This window comes from Sinocyclocheilus grahami, unplaced genomic scaffold (assembly GCF_001515645.1).
Source record: "Sinocyclocheilus grahami isolate Dianchi unplaced genomic scaffold, SAMN03320097.WGS_v1.1 scaffold275.1, whole genome shotgun sequence".
Lineage (NCBI taxonomy): Eukaryota > Metazoa > Chordata > Actinopteri > Cypriniformes > Cyprinidae > Sinocyclocheilus > Sinocyclocheilus grahami.
Genome location: NW_015505454.1, coordinates 1,002,645 through 1,022,732, shown reverse-complemented (window position 1 = coordinate 1,022,732; position 20,088 = coordinate 1,002,645). Strand labels below are relative to the sequence as shown.

Sequence of the window (20,088 nt, the reverse complement as noted above, 5' to 3'; positions counted from 1 at the left end):
GAAGAAGAAGAAGAAGAAGAAGAAGAAGAAGAGGACGCGCTTGTTGTTTCTCGGAAGCGACGAAACCAAAGTACTGATGGCGGCCCACAGTTTGCTCCCGGATATGTACTGAAACGAATTTGATGGCGTCTGATTGGACTTTTTGCTTACTTGGCCGTTTGTCTGAAGTCTTGAGATCACCATCGAACCTGTCGAGCACAAGAGTCGTCAATCCGAGGAGGGATCATTTGTTGTAGGGCTGGCTAGATCCAGAGCTAGCTGCCTTGCCAATGAATTACAAGTCCAGTTAGCCTGTGTTCGCAGAGGTTTGTTTGTGTGCGTGGCTACACACTTTAAGACGTTTGACATTTTAACTGTTGTGTCACTGGCTGGTCCAAGTGTAGCAGAGTGTCTGGTTTCTGTAGCTTGGCTAGCCTCGCTTGCGTTACTTTAAAAGCAAAGAAGCGGTTAGCCGACCTGATTAGTTGTAGCCGTAGCTCTGAAGTCACTGGTCAACAGTGGATAGTGTGAGTCTCTTCTATGATTCACCGTTGTGCTGTCCGTCGACTGTCAGCATGTTGAAGACACGACAGTGTTTACTTGGGATTCGCACTTTTCTTGGAGTGACGTCTAGAATATGGAGTTTCATTTTATACATCCTCAGGAAGCATCTACGAACGGTGAGCAAGTCAACATATGTCATGTGAATACATGCTTTTTCTGTTCTGTGTATATACTGTATTCCGACATGTCATCTGTAAATAATGATTTTTCTTTATTTAAGGGCTCCCGTCTTCAAATAATCTTCAAAAGACAAACATCTCCTAGCATTGTTGATATGTTAGAAACTTTGTAACGAGTAATATTGTTTTCATGCACAAATTCCTAAGAGTAACCAGTCCTATTGTTTGTTTTAACACTTTAACCCTGCTCAGATTTTTGGAATTGATCATATATTTACTGAGCTGTCACTTATGCAAAATTGTATGGCCCTCAGTGCAAACAATCATGCACTATTCAGCTGGGTCATTGTAGGATCTGTAATAATAACATTAACTTGGTATATGATTTGTTATGTGCTGCTTTAATTGTTGATTTGTGTTTAAGTACTCCTATTCATTGTATCAAAAAAAGTTTGATGAAAGTTTGGCACAGTAGTAAGTTTCAGATTGTGCCTGCGTCTGCTGTATCACTGTAATCCTGGGGAAGTTTGTTTATGGTGCTGTATGTCCTAATTACTTTGGACTATGGACCCCTACTATATGTTGTTTAGCCTGCCGTGAAGGGAGTTACAGACCCAGAACTATTAAAAGCACAATACGCTCACTGAGAAAGGTATCAAATATTTCCATACCGAGTCTTGACAATATGGTTATTTTTTTCAGCTGGCCAAGATTTCTACAATGTTTCAATTTACCCCACAATAAAAGAATCTTATACATTTTTCATTCTTCATTCTTCAAGAACTTATATATATATATATATATATAAGTTTTATGCTTATCACACAAAACTGTTTGTATTTTATACATAAGTCACATTGCATAAGTAGATATGAAAAGTACACAGATTTTTCTACTTTTCTTACACTTCTGTGACTTCTTTTGGCAGCTGTTTTGGAGGTGTATTAATAGTCCAGTAGTGGCAGTATGAGGCCATTCTAGGTGCGTAACTATATAGATGTCTGCTATACGATGCCCTCATCTGAGCTTTGCGCCAGCGTGATGAAAGGGGCGAAAGAAGTGGAAATATTAGGAAGAGAAATTGGTCATGAAAAGAGCCAGAACTCTACAGGGCCTCTCTGTATGATTGGTTTGATTATCTGGATGTGTACATTTTGGGGGCGAGAAAAAGATTTGTGCATCATTGACTCTGTCTCTGTCTCTGTCTGCTGTCCTGTCTTCCACAGATAATCCAGTACCAAACAGTGCGTTATGACACATTACCTCTCTCCCCTATTTCCAGAAACAGACTCAGTAAGTTCTCTCACCCGTTTCCCCCTCTGTTATGTGCAGTTCTGTCCACTAGGGGAGCTTCTAACCACACAGTTGGATGCAATGTTGCAATTTTTTGAGGACATTAATTTGTGACCCAGAATCGGTTGAATCAAAATCACAGCAAACATTTTTTTTTTTTTTTTTTTTTTAAAGAAGCGAGTACCTTATATTTTGGGTAGAATTGATTCCTCTGTAAAGCATTCTGTAAAATATTATCTTTTTTATAATATTTATAATAAATGCATGAGATGATTTTGGCATAGGATTTGGAGAGGTTGGTGGACATGAGATGTTAAAATTAGTTGGATTTCTGAACGTTGAATCGCCACTTTTCACTGTGTGTGACGCGGTAATGACCATTTGCTGCTTAGATGCGGTGAAGAGGAAGATACTGGTGTTGGATCTGGATGAGACTTTAATTCACTCTCACCATGATGGCGTCCTTAGACCTACAGTGAGGCCTGGTACACCGCCAGACTTTATCCTCAAGGTACATGCATATACTGCTTTTTACTGGAAAAAAGGCCTCTAACGCTCTTGCTCTGTTCTTTTTCTATTCTGTTTTATATCTATATCTGTTTTCTTTATTATATAATTTCAACAAAAGACCTTGCTATGTGTGCTGCGTTAGGCTAACTGAGACTTGTCTTAGCACTTGCGTATCGTTGCTCTTTTGTTGATTTTGATTGCTTCCATTGTCCTCATTTGTAAGTCGCTTTGGATAAAAGCATCTGCTAAATGACTAAATGTACTGTCTATTGAAAACCTGATTTTTTTTTTATTTAGAAATTAATGTTTATATTCAGCAAGCATGCATTAAATTGACAGTAAAATTATTATAATGTAGATGTAGATTATTATAATGTTACAAAAGATTTCTGTTTTTTTTTTTCAATAAATGCCATCTTTTGAACTTTCTATTCATATCAAAGATTCCTGGAAAAAAGTATCATGGTTTCAACAACAATATTAAGCAGCACTACTGTTTTCAACATTGATAATAATAAGAAATGCTATTTGAGCACCAAATCAGCATATGACTTCTGAAGGATCATTTGACACTGAAGACTTGAGTAATGGCTGCTAAAAAAAATAGCTTTGCCATCATGGGAATAAATTACATTTTTAAAATGTATTTAAAAAAACAGGTATTTTAAATTATAATAATATTTCATAATATTACTGTTTTTCCTATTTAAGAAATGCAGCCTTGATCAATTTTGATTATGCATGAAAGTTTGTTTCCCCTCCCCCCTTTCTCTCTCTCTCTCAGGTGGTAATAGACAAACACCCAGTCAGGTTTTTTGTCCATAAAAGGCCACACGTCGACTTCTTTCTTGAAGTGGTGAGTAAATTTTGTCATTTGAGCAGATGAGCAAAGAAAATTTGTAATTTTTTAAATTTGTAAATGTTGCCAGTTTACTTGCATTTGCTTTGTGAACAAATTCTAATGTGTATAGTGTGTCCTCTTGTTGGTATATATCAGGTTAGTCAGTGGTATGAGCTGGTAGTATTTACAGCTAGTATGGAGATATATGGATCGGCTGTAGCAGATAAGCTGGATAACAACAGGGATGTCCTCAAAAGAAGATACTACAGACAGGTAAAAACCCACTGCCTGCACATTTGCTCCTGATAGGTATTTTAGGACCAGTTCTTACTCTCTGCACAGACTTTTGTTGATTGATCCTGCCTAGGAAGTAGTTTTTCATGTCTGTTTGTTCAATTACTGAACCTGTTCGTCTGTGTCTCTCTTTCCCGTTTTTTGTAGCACTGTACTTTGGATTTAGGGAGCTACATAAAAGATCTGTCTGTAGTACACAGTGATCTCTCCAGTGTAGTCATTCTGGACAACTCGCCTGGAGCTTATCGAAGTCACCCAGGTTAGAGATCTATATCTGTACATCTATGGCGAGCACATTCAAGATGATTTAGTATCAGTCCACTCTGATTTTCAAAATGTAATGTTAATCCTATGTTTAGGGAGACAGACATTCATCTTGAGCATCTATAAAAAATAAAATAAAATCTAGCAGGTGCAAAAATTATTTTGTGTAATAAATAGTTTTATGAATGTCATTTTAATTTGTTTTCACCCCCAGACAATGCAATACCTATAAAGTCGTGGTTCAGTGACCCAAGCGACACAGCACTTCTTAACCTGCTCCCAATGTTGGATGCATTGAGGTATTAACATTTCTTTAAGTCATGGTCATATTAACCTCTTAATCATGACTAGGCCTAATTTATGCCCAATAAATTCTGCACAGTTTGAACATATGTCATCATATCTGTCTGAATGTATACTAGGGGTAGGTAATACACCAGTAGACATGATTCTTATCATATATCCCGGTTACATGCTCACGTGGCATTGCTGTGCTACGCGCTCATGTAAACCTATCATTTGTACGCATTTTTAAGCATTACGGTTAAAAAAACAAGGTATTTTAAGCTGTTGAATTACAATCAGCAGCGAAAGAGAACTCATTTCGCTATGTGCATGTGAAGAACTGAGTTATTTTTGCTACTTTATAGGCCTTGAATGGTTAAATACACACAATTGTATGTCAAAATTCCTGTCTTTGCATGTATCCTCATAAACACAGTAATTTAGGTCTTAAGTGAAAGCAAAGAGCTGAGAAAGAAAACATGTGTAACAGTATATTGGATACAAGCAGCTCTTAAAGTGACAGCAGTCTAATATTCCTGCTGTCTGTCATTCATGTTAATCAGACAACAAAAGAGAAAATCTCTCACTGCTCTTGAATAAATCACCTGTGTAACTTTAATTAGAAGAAATATATATTTAATGTACACAGTAAAGAATAGGCAGTGTTTTTTATTGGATTACTTTATACAGTGTATATAGCATTTTTTGTTTATTTGTTCTACTTTAGTTCTAGTGTAGTTTTTTTTGTCCTATTGCTTGTAATTAGTTTCTTATCCTTTTTATGATCATTGACTGTTTACTTGTCCTCAGTAAGCTTGAGTTTTTTTGTTTGTGTTTTTTTTATTTTATTTAGGGTAGTATTAGTTTTTTGTGATATTGACACTGTTGACAAGAATTATGAACTTTCTATGGTATTAAAAATGTTGATATCATAATGACCTTATTTAAAGCACAACTAACTATATTGTGAGATATATTGTTACAGTGAAATAAAAGTTCATTTCTTTATTTCTCTTCAGAAAACAAGTAAAATTTGGTTGGGAGTTTTTGCACATGACTGCTATATCACCCACAAATCTTTCTGTTCTGATTGAACTTTTGTCACGTCTTATGTTGCTGCTTCAGTAAGTTGCCCTTACTGTTTTTTCACACCCTTTCTAGGTTTACCTCAGACGTTCGCTCCGTCCTCAGTCGAAATCTCCACCAGCATCGGCTTTGGTGATCATATCTGTCAGGGCCAGTCGCTCTTCTGGTCGCCGTCTGGTTTTTACATGGCTCTGCCCTCTAAGTGTTAGCCTCTCCTGTACTGGAACTGTCAGCCTCTCGTCATCGTGAGCTCCCATTAGTCATATGGACTCCTCTGAGGAAATGCTAATAGAAGACATGGGAGGACAGAAAGGAGAGACGCATGATGACGCAGCGATTACAAATAAACAAGGCAAATGGAGAGGCCAACATTTTTTTTTTCTTGTATTTTTTTTCCTGAAAAAATGGAAACTCTGCCTTACAGTTGTTGCATTCAACATGTGCATGATGGAGTTTTTCCGAGTGAAAGCTTCTGATTCCAATTTTACCTTTCATTTTTTTGGGGGCAAATGAATCCGTGAATGGGATGTAACTACCAGTCACTTCACAAGCACTTATTCCCCCCTTCCTCAACATCAGTGTTTGTCTTTTTTAGTTTCGTATGACCTTAGCACAAATGGTCACATGGTCTTATCTACTCATTCTCTCTCTAAGATTCTGTCCTTCCTCTCTCCTTTGTTTTTTCTGTCTGCCATCTCAGGTATCTGGGCCTCTTCTCTATGTTAAGAGCTGAGAGCTGTTAATACCGTTGTACTGATAGTATACTGTGGTAGAGAAAAAATGTACAAGCAGCAGGAGAGAAAACTACAGTTTATTACAGCTTATGGTATTAATTTTCTGTGTATTATGGCTCATATGTAAAACCTCTGGTTAAATCAGAGAGGTTTTCGAGGACGCGTTTTTAGATGCTCATTGATATGGATACATCAGCCACTGAGAGAGACACTGAGCAACAAGGACTCTTCTATTACAGAAAAATAAAATAGAGCCTTTTGTCAGCAACTGAAATGATGGTCTCTTCCACTTTTTGGGGGGTATTTAACATTTTAGATTGGCTGAACTTTAAGTATTCAGACTCTTAACCAATTTTCATTTTACTGAATTACAGATCCTGGATTCTGTTTTGTTCTTGTGAAATTTAGATTTCAAAGCTATAAATGAATTTAAAGTCTGTATGAAATGAAAATCCATGCATATCTATATTCTAAATGCATCTTATTGTAAACAATTTGTTCATGCATGTTTCTTTTCCTTTTTTTGACCTAATCATTTGTAGTGAAAATACCATACCATAATTGGTGGGAATGGAAAAAAAAATCTAAATTGGGAATGACTTTAGTCCATTCTTCTATTTATATTTGTTCCAGGGTTTTTTTCCTTAAGATGATGCACTACAATTTTTGAATAGTGCCCAGATTGAATTGGATTGGGGATTGGCAGTAGAACATATGTATATATATATATTCAAAATAACTTAATATTTTTAGCTAACTGAAACAGGTTCTGCATTATTTTTGCTTTGTTTTGCTCTGTTACTTCTAATAAAAATCAACCCAGTACCATACATACATACCATTCGTGAAGCACAAGCAGAACAAATTTCTATGTACAACATTTATAAAAAACATTCTTATACATTTTAATTCAGTGGAGCATTTAATGTAATTATGCGAGAATGGCTTTATGAATGGTTTTCACAAAAATTCATTCTGCTTGTGTTTCATGAATAAGGCCCAGTGTTTAAAGTGTGGGTAATGTTGGATTTGTGCCACAATTTGAATTTAGTCAAAAACTCTGAGCACAAAATCTGACCCATTCACCGCAGGGTTAATATTATGCTTTTAGCCGTTCATCTTCATCTCTACATCTTTTATAGTGGCTTCTTTTGTGCCACCCTGCAATTAGTGTTTCGTAGATTTCATGATGGCAAACTGATGCATCATTGCTCCACTTACATGGTCAAAGAAATTGTTGGCCTCACTGTGGCTTTGTGGCTTGTCTTCCAAATAATTTTGAAGGATGACTTTTTCTAGGGACTGCCGGCAGCTTGATAGTCTCAGTTGTACCTTTCTTTTTTAGGCATTTATTAAACTAAATTTTACTGTTGGATTTTAAATACCTCTGTAAGGTACTCATCTATAACCTAAAGTGTTATTTAAGTCCTCTTTGTTTACTTTGCCTCATGGCATGGGTTTGACATTTTGTCCTTGTTTTACCTAAACAACCCCCTACCATATTCCCTTATGAGAGGGAGCAGACTATGCAAAATATCAGATGTGTTTTGATTGAACTTGAAACTCTTCTGTGGTTTCTAATGACTAATTTGTCAAACTTAGCCGGCATTTTATTTTATTTATTTTAACATCTAGTTCTACAGCAGAGGTGCCCAAACTCGGTCCTGGAGGGCCGGTGTCCTGCAGAGTTTAGCTCCAACTTGCCTTAACACACCTGCTGGGAAGGTTCTAGTATGCATTTACATTTAGTCATTTAGCAGACACTTTTATCCAAAGCGACTTAAAAATGAGGACAATAAAAGCAGTTAAAACTAACAAAAGAGCAACAATATATAAGTGCAAATGACAAGTCTCGGTTAGCCTAACGCAGTACACGTAGCAAGGTGTATATATATATGTATATAAAGTATTTTTTATTTTTTATATATATATATATATGGAAAAAAACTACTCTTACTAGTATGCCTAGTAAGAGCTTGATTAGCTGGTTCAGGTGTGTCTAATTGGGGTTGGAGCTAAACTCTGCAGGACACCGGCCCTCGAGGACCGAGTTCGGGCACCCTGTTCTACAGTTTCAGGTCATGCCACGTAGGCCTCCAGGCTACTGTAGACGTCATTACGCAACTGACGTAATGTGACGTGTCGTTCGCCGCCTCCCTTGTTCCCTGTTACTGGATATCCCTCCGCCCTCGACGCAGTTATCCAAAAGAGAGAAATAAAACAGCAAGCTAGTTTGTAAACACCATCTACGGCAGATTTTCTTGGAGATTTTTAAGGTCTCCCAGCCTGTGACAATGAAGTTTATGTATAAAGAAGAACATCCATTTGAGAAGCGACGGTCCGAAGGGGAGAAAATCAGAAAGAAATACCCGGATAGAGTGCCTGTGAGTCAGACAAATTAGTTGTTTTTGTCAGGGCCCCGCTCGTACAAATAACATAAACCGAGGCTTTACACAGTGACAACGCTAATTTATGAGGGGAAACCGTGTGAAAATAATCGTTCGTCTAAAAACACGCGAAATCGTGCATTGTCGTCGTTTTAAGCTGTCCTTCAAATATATGAAGGGACTGGCGTTAGCCTGTTAGCTTCCGTCTCAATACAAAATTGTGGCATCGTTTACAGTACGAGTAATAGTATAACCAATATATTTTTATAAGATTATGTGATGTAAGTTTACATTTAATACATATCAAGGTATTAAATGTCATATAGAGAGATCATATCTGCGAGTCATTCATATGAACCTGGTTATTTTGACAGAGTCGAGGACTGAATGACTAGAATATGAAATTTTCTGACACATTACCATGTGGCCTCACACTGGGTTAATTTTTGGTTGCGTTATGTGTTGTACTCAAATATCAGCAGCCAGAATTGTTAGAATGGGAATGTGCCCTAAGCTGGGGAACTCCCATAACAGCATTGTTATTATACTACTAAAAGATGCTGTTGTTCTCACATTACTGTCAGTGTTTGTTATTACCAGCAGTGATTTGTTTTCCACAGGTGATCGTCGAGAAAGCTCCCAAAGCCAGAATAGGAGATCTGGACAAGAAGAAATATCTGGTCCCGTCTGACCTCACAGGTTCATTTCCTTGAGCAATACAGAACAATTTGCATAATCTTTAATAGTATTAAAAAAAAAATGAAGGTTATATATTTACTTTTTTTTCTTATTTCTGAAGTGGGGCAGTTCTACTTCCTCATTCGGAAAAGGATCCACTTGAGGGCCGAAGATGCCCTCTTCTTCTTTGTAAACAACGTCATTCCTCCAACATCAGCCACTATGGGGCTGCTTTACCAGGTACATCATTTGAATGTATCTGAACATAATTATTTTTGTTTGTTTTAACTGAACCTTTTGCGCCTGTTTGTTTATATCAGTAGAATTCATAAAATGTCATTTTTGATTCATGAAAAAGAAGCATCTGTAAACTCTTCGTCTCTCTTTCTGTGTTGTAGGAGCACCATGAAGAAGACTTTTTCCTTTACATTGCCTACAGTGATGAAAGCGTCTATGGGGATGTTTTGCAAGATGTGTAACTAATTGACTTGCCCCACACTACCCTTCCTTAAAATAAAATGATCAATACGTTAGGCCACTTGAAGTGTACATGTTGAATGCAATTTCATATATCCTCCTAGTCTGAAATATTGTTTATACTCTATGCTGCCTGCATATTGTTCCTTCCTACTTAAGAGTTCCTCCCTCAGTCTTGCTTTTAGGCAGACCGAATACAACCTACGTCCTGGTCTGTTTCAGTAAATTAGTGGTACTCATATCCGTAAAAGCTTTTTCAATGTTCTACACTTCTCCTTTCACCTTTTCTCACTTTCCCCCAGCACCGACATGCATCCTGCAGTCACCTTGCTATTCTGTCGATCTTTAATGTTTGGTTCGAGTTTGTTTTTTAGCCACCATATTTGCACAGACCAAAATCACTGATAATACTGGACTATCATACCATGTAATGTGTGTGAGTGCGAGTGTGTTTGTGTACCGTTGCCAATAATTATTTTTTTGAAATGGGTTGGGGCTGCTGTTCATTTGAATAATCTTGTTAAAAGATTTCAAAAAAATGTTTATTTTCATTTGACATGTTGTAGGAGATTGCTTGTTTATGTTTCAATTTTCTTATAATCATTATTATGAGGTTGACGTTCATGACTTGATTGGCCTCTAACAACGTCATTCCTCCAACATCAGCCACTATGGGGCTGCTTTACCAGGTACATCATTTGAATGTATCTGAACATAATTATTTTTGTTTGTTTTAACTGAACCTTTTGCGCCTGTTTGTTTATATCAGTAGAATTCATAAAATGTCATTTTTGATTCATGAAAAAGAAGCATCTGTAAACTCTTCGTCTCTCTTTCTGTGTTGTAGGAGCACCATGAAGAAGACTTTTTCCTTTACATTGCCTACAGTGATGAAAGCGTCTATGGGGATGTTTTGCAAGATGTGTAACTAATTGACTTGCCCCACACTACCCTTCCTTAAAATAAAATGATCAATACGTTAGGCCACTTGAAGTGTACATGTTGAATGCAATTTCATATATCCTCCTAGTCTGAAATATTGTTTATACTCTATGCTGCCTGCATATTGTTCCTTCCTACTTAAGAGTTCCTCCCTCAGTCTTGCTTTTAGGCAGACCGAATACAACCTACGTCCTGGTCTGTTTCAGTAAATTAGTGGTACTCATATCCGTAAAAGCTTTTTCAATGTTCTACACTTCTCCTTTCACCTTTTCTCACTTTCCCCCAGCACCGACATGCATCCTGCAGTCACCTTGCTATTCTGTCGATCTTTAATGTTTGGTTCGAGTTTGTTTTTTAGCCACCATATTTGCACAGACCAAAATCACTGATAATACTGGACTATCATACCATGTAATGTGTGTGAGTGCGAGTGTGTTTGTGTACCGTTGCCAATAATTATTTTTTTGAAATGGGTTGGGGCTGCTGTTCATTTGAATAATCTTGTTAAAAGATTTCAAAAAAATGTTTATTTTCATTTGACATGTTGTAGGAGATTGCTTGTTTATGTTTCAATTTTCTTATAATCATTATTATGAGGTTGACGTTCATGACTTGATTGGCCTCTTTTTTTTTTTTTTTGCTTGTTTGTATCATGGATTGGTGTGTTTTGTTCCTTTTCCCCTAAAAGCGTTAATTGTCATGGTCACCAATCTTAAGCTTGCCATAATTATAAACCTGATGTAAAAAGCTGCCCGTGTCAGTCTTTAATGGGTTTTGAGTTATGCTTTTCTCACGGATCTGAGAACAGACAGATGGATAGATAGATAAAAGGTTTCATGAAGAATTAAGCATATGATTTAAAAATAATTAAAAGTTATGCCTAGTAGACTTGTGCATATACATACAGAAACAGAAAAATAAAATCAGAAGAAATAAAATAAAACATTCAAATAAATTTTACAATAAAAAATTAACACATTTAACAGCTTTATTTTTCAAACATTGTATTGTTTTAGGTATTGCTCAGCTTTTGCCTTCAAATTAAATAACTTATTTCCCACATATTTACATCTATGTATACTATATTTAGCTAATAGACATTTTATTTAGACCATAGCAGATTATGTAAATGATATTCCTTATAAGACTTGTCTTATGTGTGGAAAAAAATATTTTCAAAACCATAGCTGCAAGCCGGGCTGATGAAAAATCCGTGTATCATTCGATCATTCGTTTTTTGATTTAATATTGAAAGTAGAAAAAATTTTTCCTTCATGGGTGGAAAAATTAATAAACAGCTTGAATATGTGATTTCTACATGTGGGCGGGAATTAAACGCCCCTCTCTGCTGATTGGTCAGCCGAAGATCAAACCGTGCCATCATCAGTTCTTCTGCAGTATCATGCAGCAGAATAATAGTCCTCAGCAGCTGCAGTTGTATGGATTCTTAACACATTTATTGCAACTACATTTCATCTTTTTTCATCAAACAAACAGGCTAATGAATAGCTGGACACAACTCATACTGGGGCAGAGTCTAGACAGGGCTTTCTTCTGTGTAGATATAAATTATATTCTTTGCATCAGATGGGCATGACAGGGTATGATATGACAGCTGTAAAAAGTCTGTTTGTTTAATTAAGAAATTAATTCATTTCAAAATAAATATTTTAAACACTAAGGAAGAAAGGAAAGAATAATAAATTGGCTTGGGTATATATAGGCCTATGTTGCATGAATAATTGAAAAACAAAATATGTGCCGTTTTTCATTTTTCAGATTTCAATATTAAAACTAAAATTGATTGGACGGAAGATACCCTGATTCTCTTGATGGGCGTTTTATTTATTTATTTTTTATTACAAAACTTGTAGAAACATACAGAAACAGGGAAGCGAGACATGAATATATTCCAACAAAAAGCAATTATAAAAATAAAAACTCAAAACAAATATTCTGTATTTGCATGTCAAATGAACTGTTACGTCTTGATGGGCGTTTCATTTCTGCTCACTGACACGTGACGTCATTAACACACGCCCACAGCGGAAGTGCGCCAAACTGGGTTTCCTGTCCATTTTTATTTCGGTTAATTACTGATACACTTGTTTATTTTTCTTTAAGGAAAGCCTTCAGACAAGCTCAGCATACTTTTAAATCTCAGAAACGGACAAAAGTGCGTTACATGAAGATTCCACGAATGTCACTGCAAGAGTTTTATTTAGTTCGCTGATTTTGCAAGCTAGCTGGCTAAGCTGTCACTTTAGCCGTTAGCCTGCTGGCCTAATGGGCAGGTGTTCATGCAACTTACTGCAAATAGAAAATACTGAAATCGCTTTCGTCTGTAACATCGAGCTTATGAAAGATGATTTTCTTGGACAGGTTAACTGAAGCGACTGTCAAAACGTTCAGGTTACTGCAAGCATAGCCAGCTAGCTTGTGAAGCCGTTATAGAGCTAACCCAGTTCAGGGAGTTTGCTCATTTATTGCCTTGTATTGCTTCTCAGATTACCACATCTCTTTCTTCTTATTTATATTTTGCTCTAACTCGTAGTCTTTGGTTTTTAGAATTGATATGGTAAGTTGGTTTAAACAACGTTAGCAAGGCTTGTCAACTTTTTGACAGCTGCTCTAAGTTTGTGTTTGTGATGTGTCCTGAACCTGTCAAATGTCTAAATCCTGTACAGCAATGCTAAGAATGTTCTTGGTTCTGTTATATTTTTAACGTGGCCATTTAAATGATTTCCAGACTATCAGTTCTTGAATTGTTTCTCACTCTGACTATTCTAGTTGTGGTAAGGCCACTAAAATCTGAATTCAGTCTTAGTGGACTCAGTAGTGACTAAAAATGCAGATGCTGATATTAATGTTTTAACATTTTTCTAACATCTTGACAGCTGGCACCGCCAATCCCTACCATCATGCCGGCTCTTCTGGAGAGGCCCAAACTGTCTAATGCCATGGCACGTGCCTTGCACAAGCACATTATGAGAGAGAGGGAGCGGAAGAGGCAAGGTGAGCCCAGAATAAAATAATTTCCATACTGAATTATGGTGTATTGTGTGAATTATAGTGTTGTTGATCATGTGTACTTTGTGATCGGTTATCAATTGTTTATCTCAGAGGAAGAAGAGGTTGACAAAATGATGGAGCAGAAACTAAAAGAAGAGGAAGAGAGGAAGAGGAAGAAAGAGATGGAGGAGAGAATGTCTTTAGAGGAAACAAAAGAGCAGGTGCATCTATATGATTGATTAATACTTGGATTATTTACAAATGGTGTTGTAATTATGTTGTTTAGGACTCATGAACAACCCTTTATTTCTCTCTTATTAGATAATGAAGATGGGAGTGAAGCTGCAGGGTCTTCAAGAGGAGAAGCATCAGCTTTTTCTGCAGCTGAAGAAAGTCCTACATGAGGAGGAGAAAAGACGACGGAAAGAACAGAGGTATGCAAAAGAGAGCTGGCAAATTCAGATGTCAAATGGAAAAGTTAAGTCTCCACGCCATAAATAGTATATCAAGCCCCAGAAGCCAGATCCTCTCTGTTTTGTCTGGGATCCGAACAACTAGTCAGCATAGTTGTCTGGAATCCAAAACAAGTGTTTTGTCTGTTTTAACAGTCAAGAAGTTGACTGAGAAGAGCAGAAGCAGCAGACATGATAAAAAATTAGTTTTCAATGCTCCGACTTCTTCTGACTGGCACTAATCAAACAGAAAAGAGTTCTGTTAGAAAACAGTTATTTTAAATTGCAATATTTCACAATATTACAGTGTTACTGTTTTTGTGTATGCCTTGTTGAGCATAGGCCTGTCGCAGTAATCAATATATCGACTTATCGCGCAATATATGTACATGACCTCAATCATTTTTGGTGACGCAATATATCGCCCATTTACTTAAAAATGAATGTCACCATGTTTGTACATTCCACTTGCGCCTGTGTCTTTTGCAGCTTCTTGTACATAGCGTGTTGTAGTCATGAGGTGCTAGTTCAAATTTTAAAAAATGCTTCTACAAAAAAAAATGTTTCATCTGCAGATATGGCCTTGTTTAGGGATCTGTGCCTTTGTGCATACGGTCATCTGACTGCTAAGTAGTGATTTGTGTTTTTCAGCAATAGTGTGCACGCATGGCCGGACTTACCATTGGGCTTGAGTGGGCTCAGTCAGAATTCAGAAATTATTAGCCACATTTCCACTGTGCACGCAAGATCTAAACGGGCCAGCCGGGGCTACAGCTTACAACTACGACCTTCAAGGCCACAATCAAACAGCATAAACTGGTATTTATGATTATTTCACATAGAAGAAGGACACACGTATTGAATCGCGTCTGCACCGATTAGTTTATCACATGGCTACTTTAAACAGCTCCATTAAGCCTTTAGCCCCAAAGGCGCACATTTAGAAAGATAATGATAAATTCTCAAATGTTCACACATAATTTCTTTACAGAGGATGATTCTATATTACTATATTAATATTCCACTAAATTATAAATTATTATCATCTGATGAGTTTTGAGCATTCTCTCTCGTCTTACTGCCATTACACATAGTGGGGAAGAAATGTCATCAAAATGATTTTAAATAAAAAATAGCAATTTAATGAGTTTCTGTTTTTATAACATAGCTATGCCTATGATATAGGACTTAGCCTATCACACAAACAAGAGTCCTGTTTTTTTTTTCTCGAATATCTGCAGGATCGCAAATGTACAATAAACAACAACTTACAGAGTAACTTTCAGACACTAAATTCAGTTTTGCTCCATTGGAAAGAAATTTTTTTGATATAAGTACAGTCGTTTGCAAAGTTAAATGAATCACCTTTTTAAATGAATTGATTCAACTCACTCATTATGACAGTCACTTGCTGCCACCTACTGGCGGTTGTAGTTTCATATTTAAAAAAGTAGCTTATTTCATTTTTGCAATCATTTAATATTTCTACATTAAACGTTATATAACATTCATGCACAATCCATCTATGAATTTTGTTGATAGTGATTTAATTTGATTGTTAATAGCCAGCATGTCTTTTTATTCGATTGAATTTATTGATTAAATAAGAACCTGACATAAGAGGACACAGATATGACAATAACTTTTATAATACTGATAAGCCAACATATCTGGCTTTTTTTTTTGTTGCTCAAAGTTATTTCAGGGTTTTGACACATCTAGTTTATTATATTATAATGAATATTAAATATAACATTTAAACTTTGACTATAGCCTAGACATGTTGCATATTAATTGTACTATTATGAACCTCAAAGGATATGTTGGTGTATTTTGTGTTACTCCATAATGGTGTTCTATTTGAGGGCATTTTTAGTGTAGGTATAGGGCCCAAACATAACCTCAAGCCCAGGGGCCCCCGCCCCCCTAAGCCCTGCCCTGTGTGGACCATTAATTTACAGGGGGAAAATCTGTATGGGAAAAAATCTCCTTACAAGGTCTTTGCATTTTTCTTTTTTTCTACTTGTTACTTTGCACTTTTTGTTAGAATTTTTTTTATTGACTATTTATTCAGGTTTTTTAAGGAATCTAGTATTTCAATATTTAATTTCCATGATCTATATATTCTTAAAAATTAAAAGTTTGTTGTCATTTGGATGTGTGTAGGCCTTCTTGCATTATTATGCTGTTACATTATGATTATATATTAAGTGGCATAAAATGGTCTTTAAAATGACAATAATGGGGCAATATTTTGCACAACTAAAAGTTGTTATCGTGACAGCCAGGCCTAGTTGAGCATAAAAGACCTTAAAAAAATATTGGTTGTGTATACAGCATGTGAATATATACAGTGGGTACGGAAAGTATTCAGACCCCCTTAAATAAACCATTATTGGCTGCTTGCCACCGTCTCAGACGCGTCATTTCCAGTCTCAGTCGGGATTCAGTGCAGGTGGAACAGAGCACGGCCAGTATTCTGGAGGCCAGCCGAGTCACAGCCCGTATGGAGTCACTCAGCCGCAGCATGCATCACCTTTTGCCTCCAGTCAGCCGGTGCCAGCCAACTATGCCAGTGGTTCACAACTTAGAGGTGCCTTGTTCGTATTTTCCTTCATTCCATATGTTTAGATGTGGATATGTGTTACTTGCTTGCAAGATGTTATCATTTTGTGTCTCCAGGTGCATCAGCATTCCAGGCCATGCAGTACCTGCCCCATCAGCAGCAGGGCTATGCGGTCCACAGTCATTTCACCTCTCAGCCTGGTGTGTGTAATGTGCCTGTGTGTGTATGAGTTCATGTTGCTACACTGTAGCATACTTTTATAATGAAATAGTATATTTAAATATGTGTGGTGATAAGTGATTACTAATGTTGTGGTGCATAAATAGTGTTTCAAATCAGCCAATCTAAGGTGCAGCCAATTTAAGGTGCAATTTTAGTTAGAATAACTAATTCAAAAGTTAGGGGACAGTTTAGTTTTAATGTTTTAAAAGAAGTATCTTACACTCACCAAGACTGCATTTATTTGATCCAAAAAATCAATAAAAACAATAACATTGTAAAATACTTTATACTTTATTTAAAAAAATAGGATTATTTGATGAATAAAAAGTCAAAAGAATCAGCATTTATTTGTAAAAGAAAACATTATACATATTTTTACTGTCACTTTAAATTAATAAAGTGCATCCTTGCTGAATAGAAGAATTACTTTTTTAAAAGATGAAAATCTTACTGAGCCCAAACTTTTGAACTAGTGTATGTATACAGTAGACAGCAAGACAGTAAGTTTTTCAACAGGGCCTGTCCCACATAGGTTTTACATTTTTTTCCATCTTCCTTTTGGCAGACAGCTTTGCAATCCTTTTGATTCCTCCTTTCATTCCAGGTTACATCCCCAGTGCTGGGATTCCCCTGCAGAAACAGTTAGAACATGCTAACCAGCAGTCCGGCTTCACAGACTCGGTAAGTAGGGCCGGTCAGGATGTAAACTCTGATAAATAGGAACAAAGGAAGGTCAGCTGCTTTGAACAGCTGAGTGCAGAGTTTCACTGGATGCCTGTGTCTGTGCAAACATTACTCATATTTGTGTTTTCAGAGTCCATTGAGGCCCATGCATCCGCAGGCTCTGCATGTGAGCGCTGCAGGTTTGCTGCCTACTCCCTCTATTGCTGTCCAGATCCCTCCTGGCAAGGTCAGAGCCAAGACAATTAATGAAATCTATATTACCATAGTCTTTCTGTTGGATTGTTGCAGATGTTCAGTTGATTTAAGATAAAGGGAATAACCTAAATAGCCTAAAATAGTAGCATTTCTTTGCTCTTATGTTTTGGGCATAAATGTCTTGTGTTTTTTCTTTGGACAGTCTGGCTTACCATATGCACATCCACCGAGGCCAGCTTCCCCAGGCGCATTCACACATGGAACGTCCTCACAACAAGCACATGCAGTGAGTTCTGGCCAAACCAAATAATTAATTATGGAATGTATATACATTTATACACTACTGTTCAAAGGTTTGGGGTCAGTGAGATGTATATATGTATGTATAAGTATATTAGTGCTGTCAAACGATTAATCGCATCCAGAATAAAAGTTTTTGTTTACGTAATATATTTGTGTGTACTGTCACTGTGTATATTTATGTATATATAAATACACACACATGCTTGTATATAAGAAAAATGTTACATTTATATATTAAATATATTTATATATGATGTAATTTATATTAATAGAAATATACATGTAAATATTTTCAAAATATATGCTGCATGTGTGTCTTATATATATATATGTATATATATATATATATACACATAATAAATATACACAGTACACACACATATATTATGTAAACAAAAACTTTTATTCAGGATGCAATTAATCGTTTGACAGCACTAATATATACGGTATATGTGTGTGTGTATAATATAATATTTTTTTTTTAAGTTACCAAAACTTACTGTAAAGTATTTTACATTGTTACAGATATTTTCATATTAAATAAATTCTGTTCTTTTCAACTTTATATTCATTAAAGAATCCTGAAAAAAATTGTGGAAAACATATTATATATCACAGTTTCCACAAAAACACTAAGCAGCACAACTATTTGGCTGCTGAAAATTCAGCTTTGCTATCACAAGAATAAATCAATTTCAAAATATATTACATTTATATAAAAAAAAATATTGAAGTAGAACATAGTTATTTTACATTGTAATAATATTTTACAATATTACTGTATTTTTTATCTAATAAATGCAGCTTTGGTGAGCATAAGAGACTTCTTTCAGAAACATTTTAAAAATTCTCACCATCCCAAACTTTTGAATAGTAATGTGTGTGTGTGTGTGTGTATATATATATATAGTAGCTTAAGTGATAAACATCAGATCTCCAAGTTTTTGGAGATCAATAGTGAATATAAGTTATAAAAAAATATAAAAGTTTGTGTAACAATAATTGTGTAACAATAATTTAGTGTCGGATTAAGATCTGTTTAAGGAAAGTGACATTCTTTTTTTCTTCTCCTTTTGTTGTACAGGCTACATTTCAAAGCTCTTCTCAACCAACCCCTCGCCACGCCTACCTTTCTCACAGCCAATCAGGGCAGAGGTTTTACCACCATGCCAAATAGCTATTCATTTCAGTCTAATGCAGATAGATGTTAGGGTTTGAAGATAAGATTCACCACTTACACTTTGAAGGCTTTTGCATTAAAGCTAAATAGCACACAACGCTTGGCATCATAGTGTAATGACGTAGAACACATGACTGCGTTACGGTCACATGCAAGTCATTTTCTGTTATTCTTCAGCTGGTAGACCTCCCTTTGCAACAGGGTATGCCATTTATTTCAGTATTACAGTGGGATGTGTCTGAAAGTTTATTTTATGCATTTGAAGACATCGGCAACAGCTGTGCCAACATTAGTAACATTATAATGCTACCACTAAATGGCACACCTAGAGTTAAATGTGGTTTTAAAACTAACTAAACAATGTAGGAACAGATGAGACTATATTTCCATGTTCTGTAACAGACCTCCCACTCAGGGCCGTCTATAGCTTGCATTAACATTGATGAATGCACCTTTTCCCTAATTCAGAGAACAGGGAAATAATATTTTCATATGATTTTAAATTGTAAATGTATTGTTTTTAGCCAACCAACTGAATTTCACAAAATTGTACTCAAAAACAAATTTGATGAATAATCTGTTTAAAAGAGCTTGTTAAAACAGTAATAAATAGTTGTGTAGAAAAAAACCTTTTGACTTGTGGTCTTTTTATTTAGATTTTTCTTTTGTCTGTATTATTCTTTTTAATGGCACTGAATTATGTGGTCGGTTGGAAGTGTGTTTTGATATTGGCTTATGTAAATACCTTAATAATGATGAAATTTATTCAGCACTCCACATTTATTTTCAATTTAATTTAGAGCTTTTTTTTTTTTGACCGTCCTCTTAAATACTGTGGAAATCCCCAGTACTATTGGCCACATAGCACTTCACCTCATCTTGAAAGCATGCCATTCTATTTAGTCTGTCCTGGCCTACATTTCCCTTGAGTTTAAGACATCAGGAATAAACTATTGTAAACTGAAGGATTACTTCTCTCTCTTTGTTTTTCATTGTTGTTGTTTTTTTAAAGATAAATCAT

General features: G+C 36.0%; 3 protein-coding genes across 5 annotated transcripts in view; all 3 read left to right on the top strand.

The window, feature by feature from the left end:
• The window catches only part of ctdnep1a (CTD nuclear envelope phosphatase 1a), an 8,225-nt gene extending 1,911 nt beyond the window's left edge, over positions 1-6,314 (top strand). Inside the window, exons 1-8 of one of the 2 annotated variants that reach the window (XM_016291697.1) lie at positions 48-659; positions 1,889-1,955; positions 2,348-2,466; positions 3,250-3,321; positions 3,463-3,579; positions 3,748-3,859; positions 4,079-4,163; positions 5,311-6,312. In XM_016291697.1, the coding sequence (XP_016147183.1) occupies positions 555-659; positions 1,889-1,955; positions 2,348-2,466; positions 3,250-3,321; positions 3,463-3,579; positions 3,748-3,859; positions 4,079-4,163; positions 5,311-5,371 (738 nt within the window). In that variant the 5' untranslated portion in view covers positions 48-554 and the 3' untranslated portion in view covers positions 5,372-6,312. Of the gene's footprint in view, positions 1-47; positions 660-1,888; positions 1,956-2,347; positions 2,467-3,249; positions 3,322-3,462; positions 3,580-3,747; positions 3,860-4,078; positions 4,164-5,310 lie in introns of those variants that run through there. The other variant, XM_016291698.1, reaches the window with a different exon arrangement.
• Positions 6,315-8,036: 1,722 nt separating this feature from the next.
• Positions 8,037-11,203, top strand: gabarapa (GABA(A) receptor-associated protein a). Of its 2 annotated transcripts, XR_001610719.1 has the most exons (5): positions 8,037-8,353; positions 8,977-9,055; positions 9,156-9,274; positions 9,433-10,124; positions 11,051-11,203. XR_001610719.1 is itself a non-coding variant. In XM_016291696.1 (4 exons), exons 1-4 carry the CDS (start codon positions 8,264-8,266, stop codon positions 9,511-9,513), a joined length of 369 nt encoding a protein of 122 aa, XP_016147182.1. In that variant the 5' UTR covers positions 8,037-8,263; the 3' UTR covers positions 9,514-10,148. The 2 variants fall into 2 exon arrangements, 1 of the variants encoding a protein (XP_016147182.1); XM_016291696.1 differs by lacking the exon at positions 11,051-11,203 and having other exon boundaries at positions 9,433-10,148.
• Positions 11,204-12,646: 1,443 nt separating this feature from the next.
• LOC107599969 (G protein pathway suppressor 2-like) lies at positions 12,647-19,359 on the top strand. The gene is made up of 11 exons (XM_016291723.1): positions 12,647-13,031; positions 13,351-13,468; positions 13,577-13,686; positions 13,787-13,899; positions 14,569-14,731; positions 16,312-16,510; positions 16,600-16,683; positions 17,310-17,386; positions 17,520-17,615; positions 17,787-17,870; positions 18,972-19,359. The coding sequence occupies exons 1-11, from the start codon at positions 13,029-13,031 to the stop codon at positions 19,062-19,064; spliced, it is 1,140 nt and encodes a 379-aa protein (XP_016147209.1). The 5' UTR covers positions 12,647-13,028; the 3' UTR covers positions 19,065-19,359.
• Positions 19,360-20,088: the final 729 nt, after the last annotated feature.